The sequence below is a fragment of the Microcebus murinus genome, chromosome X (genome assembly GCF_040939455.1).
Source record: "Microcebus murinus isolate Inina chromosome X, M.murinus_Inina_mat1.0, whole genome shotgun sequence".
Lineage (NCBI taxonomy): Eukaryota > Metazoa > Chordata > Mammalia > Primates > Cheirogaleidae > Microcebus > Microcebus murinus.
In genome coordinates this window covers 56,834,563-56,856,473 of record NC_134136.1, presented here as the reverse complement: position 1 = coordinate 56,856,473, position 21,911 = coordinate 56,834,563, and the positions used below count along the sequence as shown (strand labels likewise).

Sequence of the window (21,911 nt, the reverse complement as noted above, 5' to 3'; positions counted from 1 at the left end):
AGTTAATGATTTCCCAGATGAGCTTACTTTCTCTGCTGTCCTTCATACTTCCCTCTAAATGTTGCAAGGTTGGCTCTGGACCTCACCTCTCCAGTAAGGAATTTGAGGAAGGGCTCGCTGGTATTAAAAAGCAAAAACATAGGCCGGGTGCGATGGCTCAAGCCTGTAATCCTAGCACTCTGGGAGGCTGAGGCAGGCGGATTGCTCGAGGTCAGGAGTTCTAAACCAGACTGAGCAAGAGCAAGACCCCGTCTCTACTATAAATAGAAAGAAAACTAATTGGCCAACTAATATATATAGAAAAAATTAGCCAGGCATGGTGGTGCATGCCTGTAGTCCCAGCTATTCGGGAGGCTGAGGCAGAAGGATTGCTTGAGCCCAGGAGTTTGAGGTTGCTGTAAGCTAGGCTGATGCCACAGCACTCACTCTAGCCTGGGCAACAAAGTGAGACTCTGTCTCAAAAAAAATAAAATAAAATAAAAGGGATGGCTTATACTCTGACTGACTTTGTTAAACAAAATCATTCTAACAGCTGTAAACATTTTTGTAAATATTCACCCCATCATTGTCAAATTAATCCTGAAATAGTTCTTCAGTAAGCATGAACAGAGAGAATATAGTAACTATAATCAGAATTCAACAAACCCTCTTTCAGGGACCTTGGTTCTGAAAACTCCTAAAAATAAATAAGACTTTAAACTGAGTGGGATTTTCTTCCACTAACTGTCTTTTTAATATAAATGACTGAAGATTTGGCATAACCAGATTGTCACAACAAAAGTAAGGAACAAAACTAAAGAACTCTGGGTGGGGCATACAGATGGGCCTGGGTCTCTTTAGCCTCTAGACATTGCTAAATCATTGAGTAAAATGATCTTTAGGTTTGTGCAACCAACTTCTGTGAAGCAGAGATGAGCACCTTGGAGGCCACATACTTCAGTCACCCTTAGGCAAAAGTTTGATGGGGTTGGTAGCATTATCTCTGGAGGATGTTAAGTTTCAAAGAGGTCTGTCCCATGCAACGTTTTAATTTCAAATGCTTTTGCCCTTACACTTAGATCTTCCACCTCCTGCAACCCGAGAAAGACCACCAGGATGTAAAACAGTATTTGTGGGTGGCCTGCCTGAAAACGGGACAGAGCAAATCATCGTGGAAGTGTTTGAACAGTGTGGAGAAATCATTGCTATTCGGAAGAGCAAAAAGAACTTCTGTCACATTCGCTTTGCTGAGGAGTACATGGTGGACAAAGCCCTTTATCTGTCTGGTAGGTGTTTGGATGTTGGGATTGTGTGCCGCCCCCCACCCCAGCACAATGCAGCTATTGGGGATTGGAGTATTTGCATCTTTTGCAGCTAAAGTTTGGGCTTAATGTTACCCTCTTTTGCCTTCAGAGATAGAAAATGTATGTTCCCACCCAACCTCTTCTTTTATAGCTCTTCAGCAGCTCCCAGTTGTCTATGGGATAACACCAAACTCCTTACATGTGGGATCTAAAGACCTTGATTGTGTGCTCTACCTCAGCATCACCTCTCAATCCTTCTCTCACACACCATATCCCAACCTCAATAAGTGAAGTTTGGATTCCATAGTGTACCATGGTGTTTTATGCCTTTTCCTCCGATTAGAATCACCTTGTCCACCCCTATCTACCACAGACACACATTTTCACATCCTTCACACTCTAAAGCTCCAGCTCAAGCAAACTCCCCTGCCAGAGAGCTTTCTCTGACTTATATGCCCACTCTGCCCCAGCTGCTTTAGGCACTCCTTCCTTAATCATTCCATAACACCTGGTGCTTCCTCCCAACATGACACCTATTGCACCATGCTAGGACTTCTTTCCACATCCATCTCCCCCACCAGAGTGTGAACTCCTTAAGGCCAGGGACTGTATCTTACTTAATGTTGAATCCCCCAGCACCTAGCACATAACTTGGCACAAAAGTAGGTGCTTCAAAATAGTTATGGAAGCTACCAAATATTTATTGACTGCTAGGCAAAACAGTAGGTTGCTGGGGATATAGGAAAGACCATGACAGATAGACTTCCTGACATCAAAGATATTACATTCTGGAGATGTAAAAATATAATATATATAAACAAATAAAGAAGTTAATTATCAGTACTGATAAGTGCTCTGAAGAAGATTAAAATAGCTAATGTACCCAGGCTTATTAGGAAAGGAAGTCTTCTCTGACAATGAACTGAGACTTGAATGATGTGAAGGGAGGTTGCTATGTGAATATCTTAGGGAAGAGCATTCCAAAATAAGGAATAGCAAGCCAAAAGCTTGCCAAATCCAAAAGTGGATTTGGCATGTTAAAGTGGAAGATATGTTAGTATGGCTGGGGCACAGTAAACAGGAGAGAGGGAAATGAAGTCTGAGAGACAGGTAATACCAAATCATATTGGGTCCTGTAAACTCTGGTAGTGAGTTTTATTCTAGAAGCCACTGGAGGATTTTAAGGAATAGAGTGACAAGATCTGATTTGCATTTTAGAAATGTTACTTATCAGTAGAAGATGGACAAAAGGGTATAGGCAAGGGTGGTGACTGGGAGCTAAATTAACCAACTGTAACACTAGTCTAATCCAGAAAGATGGTGCCTTATATAATACAGAGGTTGGAGGAGAGATAGTAGGAACTACTTTGGATAAAATCTCCTGTCCATCAGATTTGAGATGTGTTTTAGTCTATTTTCTGTTACTTAGAATATCTGAAACTGGGTAATTTATAAAGAGAAGGAATTTATATCTTATAGTTATGGAGGCTAGGAAGTCTAACATCAAGTGTGTGCATCTGGTGAGAGCCTTCTTGCTGATGGGGACTCTCAGCAGAGTTCACAGGTGGTGCAGGGCATCGTATGGTGAGTGGGCTGAGAGTGCTAGCTCAGGTCTCTCTTCTTTTTCTTACAAAGCCACTAGTCCTACTCCCATGATAACCCATTAATCCATGAATGGATTAATCCATTCATGAGGGCAGCCCTCATGATCCAACCACCTCTTAAAGGCCCCACCTCTCAATACTACCACAATGGGGATTAATTTCAACCTAAGTTTTAGAGGTGACAAATATTCAAACTGTAGCAGAGTGACTGGAGCAAGGAATTGGAATTGGAATGATTTCTGATGATTATTATAAAATTAAGCATCTTCTTGCCTTGTGGCTTGGTCTCCAGATAAAATTTCATGGCTAATCTTTTGCTTAGTTTGAATTGATATTGTTCTTTGTGGAGCAGTAGACAAATAAGCCAGAAGGACGAAGACAGGGTAATTGGAAAGAGATAGAACAATTAACTACTTTTGCAGGTGGGAGGGGGGAGGAGGGGATGGGTATATACATACATAATGAGTGCTATGCGCACCATCTGGAGGATGGACACACTTGAAGTTCTGACTGGGGGGGGGCAAGGACAATATACGTAACCTTAACATTTGTACCCCCATAATATGGTGAAATAAAAAAAGAGTAATGGTTTGGAAGAATTGGGTCAAAGTGCTAGACGTCTTATGATAGGAGCATCTTTGTTCATATAATAGGCACTTGTTGGACAACTCCTTTGTGTAAACTGTTGTGCTAGATACTGTGCAGACCAGAAAATGAGTAAAACCTAGCTTTTCCCCTTAAGGTACTTAAGGTTAGTACGCAGTCATATATTCATTTATTAAAGAAACATTTATTTAGTGCCAGGCATTACTCAAGACCAGGCGTCTTCAAACTATGGCCTGCAGGCCACATGCAACCCACTGAGTGGGTGTTTTTGCCGCAGCTGCCTGTCCTGCCTGACTCGCCACCGGGCCCACAGTGCGCATGTGTGGAATGTGTGCCGCACTCTCCAACGGCCCTCCAAGGGTCTGAGGGACAGTGAACTGGCCCCTTTTTTGTTTAAAAAGTTTGAGGACCCATGTTCAAGACACTGATACAGAGTTTGAAAGCTGTAAGTGCCATAGAAGTGGCGGCAGGGGGAAAGGTGGGAGAATGAGAATATTTCTGACTCCTAACTGGGGTAGCAAAAAAGGTAGTATTTGGACAAAGTCTTTGACTAAGAAAAAATGTTTGCTTGTGGACAATGGGGTATAGAAACAGCATGAGCAAAGGTACAAAGGTGGTAAGCTTTGGCAAACATTCATATAACAGTGAGCAGTAGTTTGTGTACTAAGTAGACATGAGAGGAGGAGGAAAAACATCAGTTATTAGCACACTGTGAAAGGCTTAACAGTTGGGTCTTTATTCCTTAGGTAATAGGGAATTGTTGAAGAAAATTTTGAACAAGGAAAATAATTGTTTCTGAAAGATTAATTTGACAGCTCTGTGTAAAACTGCATTAAAGGAAAAAAGAGAGAGGAGAGGAGGTAAGTTAGAAGCCTGTTGCAATAGCCCAGGGAAAAGGTAAGGAGGGTTTGAAAAAGTAGATTAGTAACATGGGCAAGGAAAGGAGGAGGTAGATGTAGAATACTCTTATTACAGTTGCTAAGTGCTGTAGATTCTAACTACCAAAGATTTGACAGCACTTAGTGACAATAATAGAGCATTCCACAATAGTCTATTTTAATAAGAACATAAAGGTCTCAAAAAGCTCTGCATACTTATACATAAAAGAAGGCATACTGCTCAGGAAGCATCCATCTAAACATCATTAAAATCAGCTCTCTGTTAATAGTCACCTCCTAGAAACATTCTTATGGCTGCCAAAGGAAAGGGGATATCTCGACCAGTGATGTGAAAACAACTAAATTTTGCTCTTTAAATTTGAACCTGCTCCCTGAAAATTCACAAGTGCTAGAAATTTCCTCAGTGAGGTGGCTATTATCTCACATTGTAAAAGAAATCAGTTAAAACAAACAAAAATCCCTTACAAAGAGGGTTAGAAAATGTGGAGATCATTTTTTTTTTCCCCTGTGGGAGTTGGAGCACCTTTGGGAGCTGGCAGGGTGCAAAGCATACCCACTCCATAGCATCATGACATGATTAGTGGGGTTTATTTAGAGCTTTCATATTGTCCTCCTTTGATCTTCTCTACAATTTTGGGAAAATAGGCAAGATAATCATTAGTAGCCCCATTTTTCTGATGGCTCATATGATCAAATAAGATGAATTAATGTGCCAGTACATTGTAAACTGTAAAGGGCCCTAGAAAAGTTGACTTATGAAACATATTTATGTTTCTTCTTCCTAAAAAGAATGTGTGGAAGTTTTAGTGTTACTAGGTATTATTTTTTTAATAACAGCTTTATTGAGGTATAATAATTGACATACAATGATCTTTACATATTTCAAAAATAAAATTATTTAACATTTTATATATACATATACAGCCATGTAACCATCAGTAACAATCAAAATATGAATATATCCACCACCCCCAAAAGCTTCCTTCACATCCTTTTGAAATCCTGTCTTCCTACCCTTCCCCACTGCCTCCTCAGGCAGTCATTTATCTGTTCTGTCAGATTAGTGTGCATTTTCTAGAACTTTATATAAATATAGTCATACATTATGTATGCTCTTCCTTCTTTTGTATAGATCCAGATTTCCATTTGGTATCATTTTCCCTATGCTTGAATTTCCTTTAACATTTTTGTAGCACAGATCAGCTCCTGATGAATTCTTTCAGCACTTAACATGTTTGAAAAATAATTTATTTCACCTTTATTTTTTAAAGATAATTTTCTGGGTATAGAATTCTAGGCTGATAGTTGTTTCCCCTACCCACTCAGATGTTTTTCCAATACCTTCTTGCTTACATTGTATCCAATAAGAAATATGATGCTATCCTTGTTTCTCTGTACATAATGTGTCTTTTGTCTAAGAATGCTTTTAAGATATTTGCTTTATTGCTACTATTAAACAATTAGATTATGATGTGTCTTGGTGTAATTTCCTTCATGTTTCTCATGCTTGGGGTTCATTGAACTTCTTGGATCTATGAGTATTCATCAAATTTGGAAAATTTTCTCCCCTTATTTCTTCAAATATATTTTGTTCACTCCCCTCTCCCCTCTCTTTCATGGCTCCAATTAGGCATATATTAGGCCCCTTGAAGTTGTCTCACAGCTCACTGATACTCTGTTCATTTTTTTTTCAGTCTTTTTATTCCTGTATTTCATTATGGATAATTTCTATTGCTATGTCTTCAAGTTCATTAATATTTCTTATGCAATGTCTAATTTGCCATCAATTCTATCCAGTGATTTTTTTCAACTTAAATATTGTAGTTTAAATCTCTAGAAGTTTGATTTCAACTCTTTTTATATCTTTTGTGTTTCTACTTAATATGTTCAATCTTTTCTCTAGCTTGAGCATATGAAATTCAATTTTAATAGCTGTTTTTATGTCCTTGCCTATTAATTATATTATCTATATTCTGAGTCTGTTTGGATTGACTAATTTTTAATCTTTATTATGAGTCATATTTTCCTGTTCCTTTGCATATCAGGTAATTTTTTATTGGATACCAGACATTATAAATTTTACCTTATGTGGTAAAAGATATTTTTATTTCTATAAATATTCTTGAGATTTATTTTGGAATCCAGTTATATAACTTGGGAAAGTTTTGGTCTTTCTTAATCTTTGTTCTGCAGCATCATAGCTGTTTAGTCTAGGGTTAATTTTTCTCGACTATTAAGGCAAAACCCTCCTGATTAGCCAATACCCTATGAAGTATGAGTTTTTCTACTCCGGCTGATGGGGAAAGGAACTATTCCCACCCCTACAGGAACCCCAGGGTTTGTTACCTCTAATGTCCAGGTAGTTTCCACATATATGTAGACATTAATACTCAGCTAAATAAGACTGGAGGACCCTCTGCATATCTCTGAAGTTCTTTCTCTGTGCAGCTTTGTTCTTTCTGATATTTTGCCTTATGAACTCAATTTGCCATAGTCTCCCTTAACTCCCAGTCCAATCTCCTCAATGTAGGGAGACCACCATGCTTTGCCTGACTTCTCCTTCCTGTACTAAAGCCTGGAAACTCTCTCCAGGCAATATGCTGGGGCAATTATAAGGATCACTTCATTTGGTTTTGTCTATCAATGATCACTATCTCCATTGTCTAATGTCCAGTGTCTTAAAAACCATTATTTCATATATTTTGTCTATATTTTTAGTTGTTTATGGAAGAAGGTTAAATCTAACCCCTGTTACTCTATCTTAGCCAGAAGCAGAAGTCTACAGTGAGTATTATTCTTGAGAGACAAGTTGGAATAGTGGAAAGCACAAAGAATTTGGAGTCTAACAACCTAGATTCAAGTTCCAGCTCCACTATTTGCTAGTTGTTTGACCCAGGGCAAGCCACTTAACCTCCCTAACATCTTTGATGTTCTGTTTTCTCTTTGGTAAAATGTTTACCCTGCAAGCTTGTGCTGAGAATGAAATGATATAAATGCATGTGGAAATGTCTAACTCAACTCCTGAAATTTAAAAAGTACTTAAATTTCTTTCCATTTTTGTTGTTGTTGTTGTTAAGAGACATGACTTGGACAGTTAGCCAACATAAAAAAGTGGAGGTAGGGAGCTGAACCCTAATTTTCTGAATCCTAGTCCAATCACACCACCTCTTTTTTGTTGTTAAAGATCCCAAATTACATGTAATTTGTAATTTGAGTCACACACCACTGCCCATCATATTTAATTTTTTTCCAGAAAGTAAGGTTTGGAGTTGCCAGATGTTTCTAGGAAGCAATTTTAGGGATTGAAATACCAAGTTAATGTATTTAAGTTTTACCAAAATCTGTGTGATGATATGATTGACACTCTTGAAGTTCTTTAAAGACCCCATAGTTTCGGGCTACCTTTTCCATTCCTGCCAGCCCTTGGTGCCATATGAGACTCATTCTTGATACCGTTACCCACAGAGCCACCCTTAGACAGAGGTAAGGTGGTAGATGGAGGAATGAAACTCTTAAGAACAAGACTGACCCAACCTATGGAATAGTAAACTATTATAAGGGATGAGACTGTACTCCAAGTCTTTTGATGATTCACCTTGCTAGGCATGGGGAGAGATTTGGGGGTTATGTGGTCACTTGGAACTGTTGCAGTTGCATCTGAAATACTGAACTTGGAAAGGTATTTACAGTTGTCCACTCACTCCTCTCTCTTCCTCTTGTGAACTTAGGTTACCGCATTCGCCTGGGCTCTAGTACTGACAAGAAGGACACAGGCCGGCTCCACGTTGATTTTGCACAGGCTCGAGATGACCTGTATGAGTGGGAGTGTAAACAGCGTATGCTAGCCAGAGAGGAGCGCCACCGTAGAAGGATGGAAGAAGAAAGATTGCGTCCACCATCCCCACCCCCAGTGGTCCACTATTCAGATCACGAATGCAGCATTGTTGCTGAAAAACTAAAAGGTGTGGAAGGCAAGCTTCATGATTAAAAGAATGGTTGTCTGTAGGGGACTTTAATAAATACAATTGTGTTGTTGGCAGTTACCCTTTGAATTTTCCACTAATGGATTCTAAGGATTTCTTGTCTTGGAGCCTTCCAGATAGAGAGGTATACCTAGTAACTAAAGAACCAGGAAATTTGTTCTTGCCACCTGTGTCTCTGTTCCTTCATTGTCTCAATGGATAGTATTTTTTTCTCTCCATACATCAGGTGACTAAGAAAAAATAGGTTTTTCCCACTTTTCCACATCAGAGAATTTTAGGTGTGATCTATGACTTGGTACCTGTAATCATCCCCTTTCATAGTGGATGCAAGTTAGTTTTGAATTCTAAATCAAATGAGTGAATCAGGATGATAGAACTTGATGTGACTCTGGAAAACTCTGGTAAAATCCCTATCATGAGAAAGTGAAGGTCCAGAAAGCACTCATAGTATACATTTGTCATAAATTACTCAATGACTTAGCTACCACCAACTTAAAAAAAGACTTTTTCATCACTTAAAAAGGCCAAATTATTTCTAATAGCGACTATGGAAACTTTTAGACATGGCTAAATCAGACTGCTTTCCCATCTGTTTTGATTCCTGTTCCCCTTGTTTGACTCCCAGAGCCATTTTGCTAATTTAACATTAATTACCCTGCCTGATCGCCTATCTTAGTAGCTCAAATCTAGTCTTTTTCATTTTCTGAGTGTGGTTGATTTTATTGAATGAGTACTGGTGTCCCATTGATCTTATTGATGATACCAACCTCGCTGTAATGGTATGAATTTTCCCTGTTTCTTGAGCTCTCAGATCAGCAAGATACTGCTAATTCTACTTTCCAAATAGGTCTCATTCACCAGACTTGTTTACACCACATAGCCTAAGGGATTCACATGTTTAAGAAATGTTAAGAAATCTCTTCTGATCGATTTTGACTTCCTGCAGGGGAAAAGCGATAAACATAGAGTCCAGAATAAAGACAGAAATAATGGTACATTTTGAAAAACTCAAAAGGCTGAAAGCATTGGTAAAATGCCAGGTCCAAAACTTGCCTATTCACACAACACCAAACAAATCAGTTTAAGTTAAAAACAAAAATAAAAAACAACAAAAAAATGATCTTGCTGGCTGTAGTATATGTCCCTCAAGAGAAGCAAAAACTGCGCATGAACATAAGTATCTAAGTAATGAAATGAAAAACTGCTCTAAAGGGCAGGCTGACCTCTTGTTATATGTCTGCACAAAAAAAAAGGACAAGAGGCAAGAAGTTCAAATTGTTGTGAGAGAAATTTCCACTTGACATAAGGGTTTCTGGCCAGAGAGGGGTACCCCTAGAATGGGGCTTCAGTGGGATGCTAATGGACTGTCCCTCTCAGGAGTCTTTAACAGCAGAATAATTGTCTATCTTGGAGAGCTGGACCAGCAGCTTTGGAAAAGCTGTGCTACTATCTTAAGTAATCAGAGAATAACTCCTAAGTAGCTGCAGAAATCTATTTGGTGGGTGATTCCTCAGGCAAGAGAAAAAGGACGTGGAGAAATATAGAAATAAAATGAATTGCATCAAAATAGATTATGACTGGGACTGAGTGGAAATCCTGGGGCTGTGGATTAGATACAGGACTGATACTGTGGAAGGTCAGAGATGTAATTGTTTATAGCTAAAGGATTATCCACTTAACTCTTTCCTAAGGCTCCTTCCAACACTCTAATTCCATGGGTTCAGGGTAAATTTACTGTCAAATTCAAGTTAAACTAAGGACTCAAGGTTGCTTTTCCACATTAAAACACAGGACTGTAGGATTATAAAGTTCCCTCGCTAATTCATATCTCTCTCCTCTCTCTTTTCTCTCTCTCTCTCTCTCTCTCCCTCTCCTCTCTCCTCTCTCTTCTCTTTTCTTTTCTTCTTCTTCTTCTTCTTCTTCTTCTTCTTCTTCTTCTTCTTCTTCTTCTTCTTCTTCTTCTTCTTCTTTTCTCTCTCTCTCTCTCTCTCTCACACACACACACACACACACACACACACACACACACTCAGAGGTTAAGAAATTGGTGATATGTAAAAACTATAGTATCAGTAAAGATACTGATACTTCTTTCCTTTTTTAAGGAAAGAAGAAACATTTATTTTTCAAAACTCTTCGTAGACCACAAACAATTCGACTACTTTTGAGCCTTTCATTCTTCCTGTCTGTCTGCCCGCCTGCTACATGTGTGTGCACATATGTGTATGTACAGCTCCTTATCCTCAGCAATTCATTTACCACTATTGCCAAAAAGCCATGGTGTCCTCCTTGCCAGCATGTTGGGAAAATAGATTTTGGTTACCTTTGATGATTCGCTCTTTTTTTCAGATGATTCCAAATTCTCAGAAGCTGTGCAGACTTTGCTCACTTGGATAGAGCGAGGAGAGGTAAACCGTCGCAGTGCCAATAACTTCTATTCCATGATCCAGTCGGCCAACAGCCATGTCCGCCGCCTGGTAAATGAGAAAGCGGCCCATGAGAAAGACATGGAAGAAGCAAAGGAGAAGTTCAAGCAGGCCCTTTCTGGAATTCTCATTCAATGTGAGTGGAATTTAGAGTTCTGCTGGAAGTGTGAGAGGACATTTCACTTAAGTCACCACTTGCTCTACACAGGAGCCCAGAACTACAAAGCCATCCTGTGTCAAGGGCCAAGGCTCCCTTCTTCACTACCTTCTGCTCTACTTACATTGCCAAATGCCCAGGCAAGCCCTAGTTTCACAGGAAACATGTGGGAATCACAGGAAACATGTGGGAACCTCCTATTTTCATTTGTTCTGGTATATCTACTTCAGCTCCTTAGAAACAAAGATATTATACTTAGGCCACATCCTGGAATTTTACAGCCCCAGGCATCCGTAGAGGGTTGGGTATTTTATTCCTGAAGTTAGGATGTAGCATTAGCAATACAAGGCTGCTTTTCTTCAGTTTTGTTTTATTATCATCATGCAATATGTTTTCTATAAAATCTATTTTAGTAATAAATATGTAATTTTATTTCCCAAGGTGATTGAATAAAAAACAAATTTGCTACTTCCATATTTTGTACTTAGTTTTCTTTCTTCCACTACTTTTGCTGGAAGGTCATAGATACTTTGATGGGGTAAGAAGCCACCAAAATAGCCATTTTCAAAAGAAAGTACCACTCCAAATCTATCCAAGTCTCTTCAGTGAGATAGGTCAAATAAAGTCCCAAGTAATGTTTTTTGTTCACCATATTATAAAATTATCCACTCATGTCTTCTCAGTAAGTAACTGTATTTACCGTAAGAATAAGGGTACAATTTTATGATTTTGCTTTTAAACAATTATGGTCTACTCTTGCCATACTTGACTTCTCATATTTGACTCAGACATAATTGGTATTAAGGAGGAGTTGTTCCATTTGCCATTTGTATTTTGAAGGCATACATGGGCATAAAATCCAGGAGGCGAAATCAAATGTCTTCAGGATTTCGGAATAAGTAGAAAAAGAGACCAGCAAGCATCATGGGAATATAAATCCTCAAATCACTAGAGGACAGGGTACAAACAGGGCTGTAAAGAGAAAAATAACACCTCTGGATTTTCTTACCATGAACACCCCACCAGGCAGAGGCTCTTGTCCTTTTCCTTTTAGGAAAGGCTTTTCTTTCTTAAAAGAGTCATGTCTAAGCTTCCCCTCTCTTGAACTGATTAGGATAATGCCCCAGAATATTTTTACACATTTCCCCATTTGACATTTTAAGTGACTCTGGAAAATACTCTTTAGTACTATACTTACACCATATTCTTCCATAAAACATATATTTCTCCAGTCAACAAGCATACCTAGGTAGACTTAGAAGAGATTCAATCCATCTTAGATTTTGATAGATGCTTCTGGTTAAACATACCTCAGAATAGTAAAAGGATGAATTCTGTTGAAATTAAATATCCAGCTTTATTTCATAAGGCTTGTTTATGAAGGAAGCCAGTGGTAGAAAGTTGTTGGTATAGTTTGCCATTTGATTCCATGCTCTGTGGGGTCAGTAGTACTAAACTAAACACAAGTACTAAAATAAAATTTACTACTAAAAATTTATACATTTACTACAACTCTTGCATCTCCTGACTGCATGAATACACACTGCCTGCATTCAAACTTTAGTCATCATTTTACTCCAAACCTTCTGGAGTTCCCTTTTTCTTTCTATATACTGACATCTCTTTGAGTCCCCAATAAAATCGCAGTACCCCCCACACATGTAGCTTTTGCTAAGTACAACCACAGCCTAGTATAGTGTCATAACAAGGAGATACAACAAGCCTGATGGATCTCTTTTATTTTATTTCTTTTCTCCTCTCTTTTGCCATCCCTGGATGATACCCTGGCCCAATCCACCTGCTGATTCAATGCTGCAGTTGAGCAGATAGTGGCTGTGTACCATTCTGCCTCCAAACAGAAGGCATGGGACCACTTCACAAAAGCCCAGCGTAAAAACATCAGCGTTTGGTGCAAACAAGCTGAGGTTGGTAACTTTTTACTCTGGTAGCTCCTCAAGGGGACACTTTTTCTTTAACAGGTTATTGATTTGGAGTTTAGCCAGAATTAAATAGCACCAAGCTCCCATGGTCACAAGAAGGCCCTAATGAAACACTAAGATGTGTTCTATAGCCTGTCACTGTGTCCAGACCACCTGCTGTCAAACGAGTAAAAAAATGTGCATGTGTAGAGTCTTGAATGCATTCTGCTGGATGGAAACCTTAGTAGTGGAAACATAGCTGAGATAATGACAAGTTTACTTCTCTAAGCTAGCTAGTCTTGGGTACAACAATAATTACTGACCTGTGCTTCTAGTGTTAGTAATATTAGGGCTGTCTTACATTTATTAGAGTGTCTTGACAGTTGAGGCTAGAAGCTGCCTGGTGTTACATTGGAGCTTTGAAATTTCTGAGCTTCTTTATCAAACCCATTTAGTCATCTTTATAAAAGGCAGCTTTAAAGGTAACAGAGGACTCTGATTTCAGGTTAAGATTGACACACCTCTCTGCTTGTACTCAAGTGACATTTTTAGCCTAACACTGGTATATATGTGATGTTATTGGGTTGCTATTTTGAATCAGAGATTACGGACCAAAATGGGAGGTTTCACTGATCTGCCACTGGAAATGGTGTTAATACATATGCCTCAAGTTCTTCTGTTCCTATGGGCAGCTTCCTTATCCAGCTCTGATATTTTCAATCTATATATGTAGCAACTTTTTCAACTACATTTCTGAGTCCTCTTTGCCAGTCTAGTAGTACTTCCATTATATCTATCAATGCAAGTTGTCATATTCCACAACTTTTAAATAGCATTTATAAGACATTTACATTTATAAAGTACTTTCAACTGAGAGTTGGACATAGCTCATGACTTTCCTCTGGCATTGCATTCCCTAAACCTAAAAGAACTCTTCCACCTTATATTGGTGTCTCTCTAAGTCATGCTTTGTTTGTTTTTGTTTTTATTTTCATTCCTGTTTTTTTTTTTTTTACCTCTGCAAACTGTCACTTAATAGCAGACAACTCTGACCAATGAAAGGCAGTATCCTGTGGGAAGTGAAGAAATTGTCCTCTTAAATTGTGGCTACCTCTTAGCATCACTCTAAAAATCAGAGTATCTCAAAAACTTAATCAACTAGACTGGCTCTTTCTTGACCTAGGCATCAAAGCTATGACTTATAAGTCAAGTGTTTCATCAAGGTGGAAGTCTCTAACATTTAACCTTCTTACCAGTTGCCTCTGGGAACAAGTCAGCCAGTGACCTCCTCATGTCACAAAGTACCTGTTTCTTGTCTCATTGTCATCCTTCTATGAGCAGCCAACACTGTCTTACTCTGCTGAGAGAGAGGGTATGGAATAAGAAGAAAAAGTCCTGACATTCAGGGAGCTTAGGCACTAACTTTGGTAGCATATGTCAGACAGATTAGTTTGCTAATGCGTGTTTTTCATTGCTTACCTTCCCTGATTTATGTGTGTGTGAGTCTCCTGCTGATACAATTGACAAGGGTAGTAAGAGAAGGCTAGATTCCCTCCGCTTATTAAAAGTTAGTGTCTACAGTGACTTTAGTGGCAGTTCGGTATGTTGTGGGAACTCTTTCTCTACAGAATCATTTAAAATCTGCGTGTTTCTCTCAAGCTAGCCTAGATTAGAAGCTAAACCTTGTATGATGAATAAAAGCTATAGCCATAGCAACAAACACTAGGAGATACCCCCTTTCATCCTCCCTAAGATGAGGTTTTACACCACTGGGCCAGAGGAAAGGGGACTTGATGATTGCTAGTATTCTTGTAAAATGAAATACTGTGATTGCTAAAATAACTTTCTCTCTAGATTTACAGGCCTACCATTCCAAACTCTGAAGAACTGTTTGCAGATAGATATTCCAAGTCATCCACATATCCTTGTTTTAGGATCCATCGGTACTAACACTAGCTGTTGGCCTTCAGCCATCAAAAAAACATACTAACACAATTTGGATCAACATAATTTGTATTTCCATTATGTATCATACAATAGCCCTTAATTAACAAACTGAGTTTGTGCTTTGCTTCATTGTATTAAATGATATCTCAGAATCAAATTTCTACATAAGTGTAGAAGCTATCTCACTATCCCCTGCTCCCTTCCATTCTCTCATCTGACCCATTCCCCACCAAGTTTCCTGTTAATGTTGAAAGTCCAGGTAAGTAGAATTTTGTTACACATTTAATAAGGAACTTTGATTTTTTGATAATCGTGTTCCTGCCATAAAACATGAGTAATATGAATTTAAGTCCACATAAACTTTTGTCAAACTATAGATAATTAATCTGTAATGACATAATTTACTTACTTTGTGATAAATCAGAAATATCAGCTGGTACAAAAGTGGTTCTTTTCATGAATTTTCCTCTATCTCGGACTGTTTCGCTGCTCTGTCCTCCATTGTAGAGCAGTGTGTGAATTGCTAAACTTCGGGAACAGTTACTTTTAGAACAAACAAAAATTCATTATAATGAGTGTTCAGAAATCACTTAACAGTTCACTCTTTAAACAAAAAATATCACAGATCTACTGTGGGCAGGAGAGTGGTAGAAAAACTTTAGAAGGGCTATCTTACCTTTTTTGATGTAGTCTATCAGTGATGTGACCCAGTCAATTTCAGGTAGAGATTTACAGATGCAAGTTGCTGGAAAATGTTTCTGCATGCCATTTCTACTCTTTGGTTTCAGCACTGGATCCAAATGTCAGGATGGGAAATGGGCAAATCTGGCAGGCAGCTATTTCCTTTTCTCTCTGCACTTTGGTGGCTCAGAGTCCTCCCCTGCTTGCACCTATGTCCAAACTAGGTAGAATGCTTTCCTCAGTTACATGCCACCTTGTAGCCCTTCACTCTGAAGGTATTTGTTAGGGTTTGCTTCCCAAAGTAGAGCTTTTCTGATCCAACCAGAGAATGCAGACTATAGGTATCTCTAATATCAAGTGCTTTAATGATAAAGTTTTCAAGGTATTAAAATCTCTTTCTCTTTTTGGAGGAATACTGTCATTTACTAAATGCCCCCCCACAAGTTTATATTAGTATGGTACCCCCATAACCTCTGATGTTCTTTTTGCCAGTTATTCCATTCATGTGATACAGTATTGGGTATTTATAGAAGACTAATGATAAGAGCCTGAGTTTCTTTGTAATTAAGGAGGATTGTCTAGTGGGTGGAGGGCTCTGAGTTTGCCTGACTAACTGAGCAACTTAAGGAAAACATCTCCTTAGTTTTTCTTACCCTCATTTCATTATCAGCCAAATCAATTTGTAATTCTTGTTCCTGTAGTATTTTAAGGCAGTTAGGTAAAATTTGTCCATAGGTCTGTTGTATTTCTAGGGATTTTTGAAGATGTGAAAGACTACTAGATAAGCCATATCACATAGTTAATTGGACTTTTTATGTTTCTAAGAAGAGATTATGCTTTCTTGTCCAGCTGGAAACAGAAAGATGCTTTGTGGATGCTGAGAAGCTGCAAGACATGTCTTAGCCCTCAGATCTTCCTTCCATGGGACATTTACCTAGAAGGAACACAATTTACTCTTCTGAGAAACACAATAATTTTCCCAGGGTTAGGTGACATAATTTTGAATTGAGAATTGGTCTCTGCTTATACTCCGTGACAGTCTACATTTTTATTAGGCAACTAAAAAGCCATGACTTTTCTTGATGCAGTAAGTTGTACAATATGGAAATTTGCCAATGTCAAACCTTGTTATAATCACCTTTGTGGTAACAGACCTTTGATGATAACTGAAATCTAGACTCCTGAGATAGAATGAATTCTCAGAAATGAGAAATTTCTTTATTGTTCTCTGTGCAATGAGTTTGAATAAGACATAGAAAATCTCTCTTGACCCAGTCCTCTAAATTTCATTTTTTCTCAAGCAAGTCATTATTTTCTTCTATTTTAAGTAATGCCCCTGCAGGACATGGGAGACATTATGTTAGCATTTCATTTTTCTACTACTTCTTAACTATCAGTGATAATCTTGAATAGCTCACTTTTTAAAAAAGGATCTTTATTTTTAGTGAAAACTTGAGATAGAAATTATTATTTTTCTTGATAAAAAGAATACAAAGGAGGATATTAGTTGGGATAATGACCCACTGCACCATTAATTATTAAGAAATATATTTGAAATACTTATACCCCCATAAATGGAGGCAATTTTCACCAGATAGCTTTGGATGTTTCCTGTATACAGCTCAGCAGGGGCTAACCTAGGCAAGGAATTCTCAGTTCAGTGCTGAGGACCCTCTGACAGGCATCACATTGGCCTCTAAATAATTGCAAGCTGCTCCAAAATCCACAGTTCTTTTGCTTGCTTTTTCAAAGGGACGTTTCCAGCGTGATCTTGATCATTTCCAGTATTCTCCCTGCCTTCCTGAAGATCTGTGTTTACAGCTGGTAGCAGTTCCCTTCGGCCTGAATAACTTTCTTCAGCATTTCTTATAGTGCAAGTCTGTTGGTGATAAAGTCTTACATTTACATTTGTCTGAAAATATATTTATCTCATCTTTATTATTGAAAGCATTTTTTCCTGAATATAGAATTCTGGATAAACAGATATTTTTATTTCTTCTTTAACTTTAAAAATATTATTCCACTGACTTCTGGTCTTTATTATTTCTGAAAGAAATCAAAGTGTTCAAATTGGTTTTCCCCCTTATATTGTTTTTCCTGGCTGCTTTCAAGAGTTTATCTTTATTTCTAGTTTTCTGCAGTTTAACTATGATATTCCTAGATATAGTTTTTCACACATATCCTGCTTGGGGTTCACTGAGCTCTTTGAATATGTAGATTAATATATTTCATCAAATCTGAAAAATCATCGACCATTATTTCTTCAAATATTTTTAAATCTTTTTGTCTCCTCCTTTTCTGGGATTCTGTTTACATGTATGTCACACTTTTGGATGCAATCCCAGGAGTCCTTGAGGCTCTGGTTTTTAAAAATATATATCTCTCTCCTTAAAATTAGATACATTTATATTGTTCTCCTTTAAGTTCTTTATCACTTATATTAATACTTTTAGGCTCATCTGGGTTTCTTTTCCAGATGTTGTATTTTTTCAGTTTTAGAATTACCCAGATATGGTAATTATCAGACAAGGAGTTAAAGTAGCTACTATAACCATGCTCAATTATGTAAAAGAAATATGCTCATAATGAATGAAAAGATAGGAAATCTCAGCAGAGGAATAGAAACTTAAAAAAAAATTGGTTCTTTTCATTTCCAGACAAAAGAATCCTTGTTGGTTTGTTTTTTTTTTTTTTAATGTCTAAAGAAAATAATCATTGGTTCTTTTTATTTTCAAACAAAAGAACTCTTGGCTTATGTTTAAAGTTTCTATTCCTCTGCTGAGATTTCCTATCTTTTCATTATTATGAGCATATTTTCTTTAAGTCATGAGTATAGTTATAATAGATGCATTAATTCCTTGTCTGCTAAATTACCACATCTCAGTCAGGTGTGGTGCCTCATGCCTGTAATCCCAGCACTTTGAGAGGTTGAGGTGGGAGGATCACTTGATTCCAAGAGTTCGAGTCTAGCTTGGGCAACATAACAAGACCTCCAACTCTACAAAAAAAAAAATATAAAAATTAGCCAGCCATTGTGGCATGTGCCTGTAGTCATCGCTACTCAGGAGGCTGGGTCAGGAGGATTGCTTGAGCCCAGGAGTTGCAGGTTACAGTAAGCTATCATCATGCCATTTCATTCCAGCCTGGACAACAAAGCAAGACCCTGTCTCTAAAAAGTAAATAAATAAATAACCACATCTATGCCATTTTGAGGTCAGACTCTGTTGATTGTCCTTTCTCTTAGAAATAGGCCCTCTCATCCTAATTCTTTATATGTGAAATAATTTTGGACTTCATCCAGGATATTATGGATATTATGTTGTGAAGATTCTGGATTCTGTTTTGTTCCTCCAAAGAATGTTGACTTTGGTTTATTTTAATGGTCAATTTACTTGATTGGATGCAAGCTGGAAATTTTGTCTCTTGAATGGCATCTCAAAGTTCAGTTCTTTTAGCCTTAGCTGTACTATTTGGATTCTTTCTTGTGTTTTCGTGGGTCAGAGGTCATGTGGAAATTTGAACAGTTCTTATATACAAAATTTGAAGTGGTCTCTCTTGCTCTCGTGTCTCTCTATCTCTCTGTTTGTCTCCTTTCTGGGATCCCCTCCTCACTTTCCAGTAGTTGTAGTTGCCCTGAATTCTCTCCTCAAGTTCTTTCATCCATAAAGACTATGGGTCTTCTGTTAGAAATTTAGCCTCCCTGTGATGTCCCAACTCTGATCTGCCCTAAGATTAAAAGGCCCTTCTGCCAAGTGTCAGCTCCTTTTCATAACATGCCTGATTTTCTTCACTCACCAGTGCCATCATGTAGTTATGAGTTTTGTTTTGTGTTGTCCAAAGACTATAGTTATTATCCATGGGAGGGTTACCCTAGTAGGAGTTTACTCTGGACAGCCCATTTTTGCTATAACTTCTAAAACTGTGAAAATTCAATAAAGAGTTCTGTTGAGTAAAACTATAAGAGGAAAGGGAATAGGATGGCAAGTGGCAAAATTAAAGGGTCCAACATGGGAAGGTAAAAATGGCAGAACCCTTAAGGGACAGTCCAGAAATCCACATGAGTAAGAAGTAAAGGGTTTTTCATAGCCCAAAGTGCTTTCTAATATGAGAAGGATATAAGAATCATAGACTGCTAGAGCTCTGGGTCTGGAAAGAAAGCAAGACATAGTTTAACCAAGTCTGTTTTGTCTTATGAGATAGAAACAGTCTGTCTCAGTCCATTTGTGTTGCTATACCTGAGACTGGGTAATTTATAAAGAAAAGAGGTTTATTTGGCTCAACGTTCTGCAAGCTGTACAAGAAGCATGATGCCAGCGTCTGCTCCTGGTGAGGGCCTCAGGAAGCCTCTACTTATGGCAGATGGCAAAGGGGAGCTGGCATCACATGGTGAGAGGAAGGAAGCAAGAGAGAGAGGAGGTACCAGGCTCTTTTCAACAAGCAGTTCTCACAGGAACTAAGTGAGAACTCACTCATTACCAGGTAGACAGCACCAAGCCATTCGTAGGGATTGACCCTCATGACCCAAACACCTCCCACTAGGCTCCACCTCCAACATTGGAGGTCAAATTTCAACATGAGATTTAAAGGGAACAAATATCCAAACTATATCACAGTCTCACTATGCATCTGCCTTTGCCTTAAGAGTACTCTGAGGTTTTTTCCCTAATATGTTAAAAAAAAAAAAAAGCTGCTTTATCTTATCATTACCTCTGATCATGCCCTCAGCATATTTTTAAGGCTTTCTCACCTAAAAAGCATATTTTTAACCTTAGGAAATTCGCAACATTCATAATGATGAACTGATGGGAATCAGGCGAGAAGAAGAAATGGAAATGTCCGATGATGAAATAGAAGAAACAACAGAAACAAAAGAAACTGAGGAATCAGGTAAAGATAATTCTATTTTGGTTTATCTAACAAATGTCTGTTTGTAAGGATGATACTTTCAAACCTTTCACACCCAGTGACGTTAAAGTATGAATATCAACCCATTAGCCTAGACACCAGCTAGAAATAATTGGTGAGGCCATCTAAGTGTACACTGGCTGAATATCAGCCCTGTGGCTACAGGATTTTCTGTCTTCATTTATCACCATATTCCATTGAAGTGCCTAACTAAAAGTGGACTTTCTTTTCCAAGAAGTGCTGAGCATTTAGGCAGCATTGTTCTCTATTTGGTTTGGATTTATTAATAATGTGCTCTGCAGTGGAAACCATAAAACAGCATATGCATAAATAGGCAACTAGCCAACCTTTCAGGAAAGATAGACCCCTACATCACTTATACCTTACATCAAAACTAATAACAGGTGGATTTAAATGTTAACAAAATCTATATAGCAAAAGAAATTATGGAAAATATAGAAGATGGTAATATAATTTGGGGTGAAGGTCTCCAAAGATAGAACTCATAAAAGATTTTTCACAAATGCATCTACATAAGAGTTAAATATTTCTGTAAAAAAAAAAGTCACAAAGTTAGAAGAGAATTTACAAACCTAGGAGAAATATCTGCAACATATAACAGTCTATCTATCTTCTGCCTTCCATTGTGGTTACTTGGGCACATACTAGGAATCAAACAGGAGTCCACAAACAGTTGTCTATGTAAAGACTTTTACTCTTTTTGCTCTAGTATAGTCTGGACCGCACTATGAGACAGAGGGTATGATATAGGTCCCCAGTGGGACCCATAGAGCAAACTTTTTGAACAATAGGACAACACCCTACCCTACAATTTCATAATAAACTATCTTGGATGGGAGATTACCATGGGGAAGAATAAAATATCAGCCAGAAGACTAGCCCGTTCAGGCAAACCATTCCAGACAATCATAAGAGTTAGATTGTAGGAAGGTGTACTAGAAAAAGCACTGGATCTAAAGTTGAAACACCTGAGTTCTAGCCCCAGCTCTGTCCTTCTTGACCTAGAGGGACTTCTTCCCCTCTGAGCCTCAGCTTTAACACTTGCAAAAAGTACATTATAAAAACCATCTAATAGGGATTTTGTGATGGTTAAGTGAATTTATCCATTCATTTAATAACTATTATATGTCAAGTACTGTGCTAGACATTGGAAACATAGTGGTACAGTATCCCTGCCGTGTGTGTGTATGTGTGTGTGTGTGTGAGAGAGAGAGAGAGAGAGAGTGTGTGTGTGTGTGAGAGAGAGAGAGAGAGAGAGAGAGGAGAGAGAAAGGGAAAGAGGGAAGGGAAGGAGGGAGAGAGACAGAGAGAAAGAGATATGTTATAATTCAAATCTGAATTTCTGGTTCCAGTACTTATATATTGAAGTCAGCAGCTCTATAGCCACTTTAGTGGTTTTAGAATCTTTACTTCATAAACAGAAATTCTCAAGGAAAGAAAACCACCTTGTCAGACTTTTTAAAAGACATTCATTAGCTGT

At 38.1% G+C, this 21,911-nt stretch overlaps 1 protein-coding gene across 2 annotated transcripts in view; it reads left to right on the top strand.

Moving 5' to 3' along the window:
• ENOX2 (ecto-NOX disulfide-thiol exchanger 2) overlaps window positions 1–21,911 on the top strand; it is a 300,984-nt gene that overhangs the window by 246,626 nt on the left and 32,447 nt on the right. For both annotated transcript variants that reach the window (XM_012764733.3, XM_012764732.3), the window contains 5 exons: window positions 1,059–1,265; window positions 8,121–8,354; window positions 10,725–10,937; window positions 12,777–12,883; window positions 20,278–20,392. In XM_012764733.3, the coding sequence (XP_012620187.1) occupies window positions 1,059–1,265; window positions 8,121–8,354; window positions 10,725–10,937; window positions 12,777–12,883; window positions 20,278–20,392 (876 nt within the window). The remainder of the gene's footprint in view (window positions 1–1,058; window positions 1,266–8,120; window positions 8,355–10,724; window positions 10,938–12,776; window positions 12,884–20,277; window positions 20,393–21,911) is intronic.